General features: G+C 41.4%; 1 protein-coding gene across 1 annotated transcript in view; it reads right to left on the bottom strand.

Annotated features, from left to right (window-relative positions):
* Positions 1 to 1,596: 1,596 nt before the first annotated feature.
* CLCN4 (chloride voltage-gated channel 4) overlaps positions 1,597 to 8,745 on the bottom strand; it is a 65,808-nt gene continuing 58,659 nt past the window's right edge. Inside the window, exon 12 of the mRNA XM_011362902.2 lies at positions 1,597 to 4,958. Within this exon, the coding sequence (XP_011361204.1) occupies positions 4,868 to 4,958 (91 nt within the window). The 3' untranslated portion in view covers positions 1,597 to 4,867. The remainder of the gene's footprint in view (positions 4,959 to 8,745) is intronic.

Genomic DNA, 8,745 nt, shown 5'->3' with positions numbered 1-8,745 from the left:
CAGAATTCAAACATCTGTGGTTCCCAAAGTAATAATTTTCTGTTGAAAGAAAAGATATGTTCATCGCGGCATTATTCACAGTGTCTAAGACATGGGAACAACCGAAGGATCCTTCAGTGGGTGATCGGATAAAGAAGCTGTGGTACGTATATGCAATGAAGTACTATACAGCCATAAGGAAAGATGAAATAATGCCATCTGTGACAACATGGTGAGATCATGAGTTTCATGCTAAGTGAAATAAGGTGGGAAAGAATAAGAACCACATGATTTCATTTGTATGTGGGATATAAAAAAGAAAGCAACAAATAAATGAGACAAAAAAAAAAAACAAAAACGCAAAGACACGGACAACAGTGTGTATGGTGGTTACCAGAGGGAAAGGGGGCTGGAGGGAGGCGGGAAAAAGTGAAGGGGGTCAAATATACGGTGACAGAAGGAAATTTAACTTTGAGTGGTACACTTGAAACCTATATACTTTTATTAACCAATGTCACCTCGATAGATTTAACAATATTTTAAAAATGAAAAGAAACTACTATTAACAGAGAAATAAATGTTTTCGTTACAGATTTAAAAAAAAAAAGCATGAAAGAATAAATGAATGTCAGACCACTGGCCGGGCTGTCATTCCCAGCCAGGCTCCACACACAGGAAGACCACACATAACGCAGATGGCCTGGGGTGAGTGGTTCCTCCCCATCCTTGGAAATGTATAGCCCCTCTAATCCTTACTTGGCCATGCCCACCGGGCTAAGGATAGGGGATTTTAAAACTGACCGAACTGATGTTACAATCTTGCAAGACAACCGTAAGAATGGGTCTTTAACTTCTCCAGATACCTCAGCAGTCACCAGGATTAGGTTTCTGGAGCTTCCACTGGGTAAAAACACTGTGAAATCAGTATCTCCTCCATGTACACCATGCTTCCTGAACACTCCGTGCTTGTTCTATTTTTTAAGAGAGTTCAAATATTTAATTTCTAATAAGGTGCCAACATTTACACATTTTACAATAAAACAACAACAACAACAACAATGCTTTGTGGTCCTTCCAACACCAAATGCAAATAGATGTCGTAAAAGTCACACTTAGGCTCACTCTCAGAATGCTGAGGATGGCAAACTAGTCCTTATGACCACACCGGTGAAAATGGAGTTGTCTAATGTTCCCCAAGTTAGATACACAGACTCCCCCCTCGTGTAAACCACTGCAAAGATCGCAAGGCGAGTCTGATAAAACACCGCACACGCAAGATTAAAACTAAGGCATACTATGACAGCTACGTAATTCAACAGTTCTACTCCTCGGGTTTCTCATCTTTTCCAACCCAGCATCTGATGATGAATACTGAGCAGCATCTGCACATGTTAATCATTTAAAGTAAACAGTTCTCACCTAAGTGAAACAAACTGCTCAAATGTTTTCACTTTCTGTGACTTATTAGGACCAAAAATATATCTACTGACCTGTCTTCTCTTTTGTAAGGTCTCTGGGAAGGACTGAATAGAGAAATTTGAGATTGCCTGGTTCTAAATAAAGCAAATACTGAATGTTGATTTGCTTCTAGGATGTTCTCTTTCTCTAATAGCGACATTACTTTCAGGAGACTCTTTATTTGGAATCTGTCCTTTAACAACACAGTTCCTTAGTAACAGAGAGGGAGAAAAACAAATAGGTCGATGTGCCTCATTAGAGAATTCTTTTTCCATTATGCATTTATTTACATTTAAAAAGTTGATTCAGAAAGAATCCAGAAAGTTCTACAAATGTCTAAAGCCTTTGGTTCTGGAAAAGGTAAACGAAAACATTATTCTGAAAAATGTCTTTTTTACCTCTATATCCCAGTTCTACTCATCTTGCTCAACAGATCACCAGATAAAGTGGATGAAATTCTACATTTGGATACAGCAAATACCTTCAGAATCCCAACCCGCATACTTTTACAAGGGAGTGACAAAGAGCTTGGCAGCATGTTCCCCATGGAGTTTGGCCGATAGATGACTGGACCGTATGGCTGAGTTAGGGCTCCAGGGAAGAAAGGCAATTGGCTCTGCTAGTTCCCAATGCAAACTCCCCCATCCTTGACCTTAACCTGCCCACCTGCCCTTCAGTTAAGGAGAGCTTGAACCCCACAACAAATTAAAGGTTAAACTTGTGAAGGAAAACATGGTTAGGTTATTTAAGTCAAGTGACGCTCCCAACTATTTCCCATGAATTCGCAAACAACCCTACGCTAAGCACTGGGGAGAAAGACACAACTAACCTCAGTGACCTTGGCCCAGAGTAAACTATACCCTCATCCCTCCATGGCCTCAGCTGAAGGAGGAGGAAATTCTGTGGTGTCACCGACCTGTGGCTATCTGTTCACTGTTTTGTGTTCCCTTTTGAAGCTCCTTGTTCAGGTAAAAGGGTGTCCTGGCTTATCTAAATCCAGGCTACGACTAATATTCTTTGGGGAGGCCATGTGGGAACAGGAGGGGAACTACATGAAGCAATCCTTAAGACTTTTTAGGATTTCAAGTCCAGAAGAACTCAGCTTCTCTTGCCTATGTTCCGTGGAAATCCCAATGAAAATGTTACTCAATATCTAAGTACTGCAAATGAGACAACAAATTTCATTCTATGAAAGGATCAAAGACTGAATTCTCTACTGTTGACCGATACTGCCACACTGAAGTGGCCATCAGATATTATTTTGGAGGGGGCCAATGACAGAAACGAATGTTCCATAGTTTGTCAGCATAATCCGACTTACTTTTTTTTTTTTTTTAACCCAGAGACCATATCAGTATATTTTCTTACATCAACTCGAAGTTTTCAAAGAAATCTGCTTGTAGCTAGGTTTTTATCCAAAATGACCATTTTTATTAGGGCTAAAAAATGGTGGATTCTGATTGGAAGCTCTCCGTCAAATTTGAGAGAGGCGTGGGGGACTATAAGGTTAGAAGAGGGTGTTCAAAGAGGTTCAGCAAAAAGAGTAAAGAAGATAGGAAGGACAATGACAGCGACACCATATGCATCCAATACAGCAGACGACACTCCTCTCCCAAGGACCAATCCCTCCTTCCTTATTAACAGAATCTAAATCTGGCTCAGAGAGTCATGCGCTATGCTAAGCGAAGTCCTTCCCAGATGCACATGCAGCTGGGGGCGCCATGTGACAGAATTCCAGTTAATGGATCAAAGCTGGGCCTCTCTGGGAGAGCTTTGCTTTCCCGGTGTTATCACTGCTCCCGTTACTTGCCTTTTTCTCCTCTCCCTGCTTAGAAAGCAGACATCACACCTGGAAGTTCAGTAACCATCTTGTGACTATGAGGCAGTAAGCCAAGGGACAAAGGATGGTGGAAAAATACCGAAGAGTGTGACCCCTTGATGATATTATGGACATAGCCCCGAGAGCCAGCCCCAGGTTTCCTATTCGGCCCTCACTGTTTCTTGGGTTTTCTATGATTTGCAGCCAAATTGCATACCTGATACATCAACGTCCAGTGAGGAGATGGAGAAGAATGAGGGTAACACAGTGACGAGGGAAGAACGAAGACTAAAAACAAAGAGGGCGTGGGATCACTCTTACACAGATCATACAGTGGACCTAGAAAACACAGCTTAATTCCTTCCCACGGAAAAGACAGAAGTCCTGACTAAAAGAATAAATGTATCATTAAGTTCAATACGAAGATGCCCAAGGCTTAAATTGGCTGTCTAAAATTTAACTCTGTCCCTCTGTGCTTCGATGGCTGGTATGAACGTGCATGCTTATACATTAAAGCCGGGCGTTTTGAATCTTACAGAGAAGAGAATGGAACAGATTTAGAATCAATTTCGTATTTCTTTTGCAATCCATTTGGAGGAGCTCCCACTGAGAACTCGTATGCCTCACCCTATCCGCCGCTGTATTTAATAAGATCTGAGAGGAAAAAGAAGTAGTAACACTAGGTAGCCTGTTTTGACTCTTGTATACACTATTTGGAAATTAAAGCACACTTATAGAACCTGGCAGCTTATAGGATATGGCCCGTAGAAAGTGCTGGACTGGTCAATATTTAAGGATGCACAGGAACAGCAATAAATAAATTAAGCAAATGTGATGGGGACGTAAATCAATGATTGGACGTGTATAGTCTCAAAATAAGGATGAATCCCTTTTGTACGGTAGGAAATACAGTGCAGCACTAAGTGCTCTGTTTGCCAGGCAGTCCCAAGATGCTGGTCTGGCATAGAGAAATGATCCCTTCATACTCATCATAGCGGGTGATGCTGATGTTGGTTCAGAAACTGATGGATAAGCAAAATAATAGGCTGAGAACAGGAGCAAGATATGGGATGGTCATGACTGAACCCACTGGCACACTTAACAGCTTTCGCTATGTTCGAATTTAATTTCTTTTTCTTTTTCAACAAAGTAAGTGCAAATGTCTTTAGTCTGATTCCGTAACATAGCAGCAAAACTTCAGGAACCAATAAATAAGGACACCGACACGCCAATACTCTTTTGCCTTTTGGACTCAAACTGTCACAAATATTGGCCTTGAACAGAAGGGCAAACATTTCTTAATTCAGCATTCATGTTTCATGTCCTTGTACAAACCACAGCATTTACACCCACCCACATGCCCCCACAGCAGTTAGTAAACTCATTAAGAAACACAGCTTGAAACTCGTAAGGAGTTAAAGCTATAAAATGCCTACTCGTTGATGTATTTTTTTAAAAAGGGTTTCATCTTTCTTCCCTTCCTCTCAAACAAAGCTTTTGTTTCCGCTGCCCCCAGCACGTAATCGTTCATTAGGATAATAACATATCATTTGTTTATTTCTTTTAAAATGACACAGTTGTGTTTTTCTCAAAATTATTGCCATCTTGTTTCTAATTAAACATGATGGATTCAGGGTCCTGGTTTGCCATCTGGGCCATATGTCTCAGGACATCCTTTTTTGTGATGATGCCAAGAAGTCTCCTGGAAAAGAAACAAAATAAAGAAAAGAGATCAGCCTTGCAATACAGACTCATGCCTGTCCCTAGACACCAGTGCCTTTTCCACCTGGGCACACGAAGAGTCATTTCCCAGCTTCCCTTGCAGTTGGGTGTGGCCAACTGAGTGAGCTCTGGCCATTGGGGTGTGGGTGAAGGCGAGAGGTGTCCCTCGCAAGTCACGGGCACATCTCTTCACACTCTCTCTCTCCTCCTCTGCCAAACAGAGGCAGAGGAGCCAGTGAAGGTCACAGGGGATTGACTCAGGAGCCACCAGATTCTAATACCTGGGTGTTTGAATGACTGTGTGGTACAGAGCCCACGCTTGCTGCAGCCCATACTGGATGCGACATGGGAGAAAAACAAACCTTTATCATGTCAGGCCACTGGGATTGCAAGCTTGTTTATTACAGCAGTAAACCTACAGTGAATAACACACACTCCTAAATTTTAAGATGACAATCGATTTAAAAAAGGGCTTATGAAAGTCACTGTCAAAACTTGCCACACCACAGAAATTCCAAATATATGATATTTTAAGTATAAGAAATTTTAAATATAACGATCGGTTCTATTTGAAATCATCTCTGTCCATTTATGTAAATTACCTCCTCTTCCAAAATTCCATTGCTTTCAACTTACAAAAACAATAGCACTTATCAGGGTCCCTTGTATAGGGCCACTTAGACTGAACACTGCACAACCGCAAGGGGGCACTGTTCACAAACACTATAATGTAAACGGTGTTCCCTGGATTGTACAGTACACACTTGAACAACCATTCACAGCAGCCCGTGCCTCACTCTCGGTTTTATTAAATATTTAAATGACCACCTGCTGGAACAAATCATGCCCCCCAGGTGACATGAAAGGCTTGAAAGAAGGGGATTACACAACTTCTTTAAAGAAGTTCCATTGCCAAATTGACTTGCAAATGCTGCTTACTGTATATCCCCATCATACCCAAGAAAAGGGGAATGGAGAAGTCCACTATGGCAGTCTGACACTGGAATACTGTGCAGCTGCTAAAAATGCTGGCTTCTACGCTCCGTCTGTGTAAAATGATGATAAAACCAAAAAAAAAAATCAGAAAACAATTATAACACACTGTCATTCATCTAATTAAAGCCATATTAGTCAAACTCACCTCTTACTAATAGAAAATGAATAAGAACAGGGAATTCAAGTATTCAGAGCAGTATTCAAGTCAGTTACATCTGGTGACATGGACACTGGTTAGCGAAACTGTAAGGCCAGAATTCTGACTTCTTGGCCCCTAACCACACTGGACCTTAAAAAAGTCATTGATTTCTTGTGTTAGTTTCCCTGTCTATCACACTGGGGGAGACAGCGGATGCCACCTCTTCCCCTGCACAAGAAAATCTTCAAGAGATAGGAAAACAGCAAAAGGAGCCTTTAAAAGTATGCTAAACAAAAAGAATAATAACGATAGAGACGACAGAACACTGAGAGAAGGTGTCATGATTCTATCATGATAATCAAAAAAAAAAGGGGGAAATGTAAAAAGCAGAACAGAATTAGAAAATCAACATTTTGCAACCCCTGATGTAATAATTAGTTTAGTCAATAATATCGATGGATTTGAAAACCACTGGGTAAATGGTTGCTGGCAAACAGAAAATTCACGTGATCTCAAAGTATACTTGCACAGATTAAGCACAAAGAGAAAAATGCCCCCTTTTAATGGAGGGTTCCAGCCATCATCACCTCATCCAAGTGATGGAGCTTATCTCTAACAAAGTCAGGAGAGCTGACATTATGACATCATCTACTTTGAAATGTTGCCAAACACGACTTACACCAAATCAACCTAGGAGGAAGCAATCAAACAAGTTCAGAATGTGAGACTGCTGGTCTGAACTCTTCCAAAAAAAAAAAAAATCTATGTCACGAATAACAAACAAACAAAAAAGGCAGGGAACTGTTCTAAACAAGAGACTAACGAGGCAAAACAACCAAGTGCAATGGATGAACCTTGAAGAAATTCTGGACTGAAATTTGATATGAACTAGATATTGAGTGATACATCGAGTTGTTATTAATTTTGTGTAATTATAGTTTAGCAGTTATGTAAAAAGAGTGTCCTTACTCTTAAAAGATGTATGCTTCATTCATAACTGTCGAAACTTGGAAACAACCAAGATCTTCTTTAGTAGGTGAATGTATAAACAAACATCCAGACACTAGAACATTGCTCAGGGCTAAGAAATGCGCCATCAAGCCAGGAAAAGACACGGAGAACACTTAAATGCACATGACTAAGTGAAAAAAGCCAATCTGAGAAGGCTACCCACTGTATGATTGCAACTATATGAATTCGAGAAAAGGCAAAACTGTAGAGACATTAAAAAGATCAGCAGTTGCCAGACGAACAGGCAGAGCACAGAGGATGTTTAGGGCAATGAAACTACTCTGTATGATATTGTACTGGTGCATACGTGTCATTATCCATTTGTCAAAACCCACAGAATGTACAACACCTAGCGTGAGCCCTGATGTAAACTACGGACCTCAGTTAATAGCGTATGGATGGTGGTTCATCAATGGCAACAAACAAAGCGCACCGATGACGTTAACCATGAGGGAAACTGTGAATGGACGAGAGAGGGCATATGGGAACTCTGTACTTTCTGCTCGGTGTTTTTTTTTTTTTTTTTATAAATGTAAAATTGCTCTAAAAAAATAAAGTCTATCCATTAAAGGAAATAAAACCCTTCGCGGGAGGGGCTGCCTGAAGGGAACGGGGTGGTGGTAAAGAAGGAAGAAGCCAGGAATTGTTGTTTTCATTTTAGCTCTTTAGAGCTACTTGGCTTTAACTATGCTCATCTAGCACTTGAAATACATAGTCGAAATTGATTTAAATGCAGTCAAGTTGAAGATGGCTCATAAAACAAGATGCTGTCAGACAAGATCTGCCAAACTGGCTCTGCGTCCTGACTTAGTCTGCTCGGGCTGCCATAACAAAGCACCATAGACTGGGTGGCTTGACGACAGAACTGTAGGTTCTCACAGTTCTGTAGACCTGAAGGCCAGGATCAAGGCGCCGGCAGGTCTGGTTTCTGCAGAAGCCTCTATCCTCAGCTTGCAGACATCCAGCTTTGCGCTGTGTGCTCACATGGCCCTCTTCTCTGTGTGAACATCCCTGGTCTCTCTTCCTCTTCTTATATGAACAGCAGTCCTAACAGATTAGGACCCCGCTCTTATGGCCTCATTGAACATTAATCACCTCCTTAAAGGCCCCATCTCCATATACGGCCACTTTGGAGGTTATTAAGACTTCGACATATGAACTTGGGGGAGCAAGGGCACGATTCAATCCACAACAGCTTTCAAGTCCCTTTAAAATCAAAAAGGAATAGTTATCAGGCGAGCAGCTTATGCCTATAACATGCCACTCAGTGTGATCGTAAGCGGCATAGGAGCAGGTGTGAGCATGCAGTCCACAAAGGTGGGCCACCTACAGGTGTGTCTGTACACGGTAGCAAGGGCTCCCGCTGCCGGCGACTGCCAACTAGCAGACAATCCCTCAACTTTCAATGTGCTTTTGTTCTCTCTGACATTTATTTTCTACTTAAAAGCCTGGCTCAGGACATTCCCTCTAGAACACCTGGGTAACACCACTTAAACTGGATTATGTCCACCGTTAGTAGATGACAAGCTCCTTGGCTTTATTTTCTGGAACGCTTTTTGAGCCTTCTCCAGTTCTCAAATTGATGCTCAGTAAGATGATTAAACCAATGTTGCTTTGAAAA

The sequence above is a fragment of the Pteropus vampyrus genome, unplaced genomic scaffold (assembly GCF_000151845.1).
Source record: "Pteropus vampyrus isolate Shadow unplaced genomic scaffold, Pvam_2.0 Scaffold81, whole genome shotgun sequence".
Lineage (NCBI taxonomy): Eukaryota > Metazoa > Chordata > Mammalia > Chiroptera > Pteropodidae > Pteropus > Pteropus vampyrus.
Note: the sequence above shows the minus strand (reverse complement) of the source record. Positions and strands in the feature narration are given on the sequence as shown.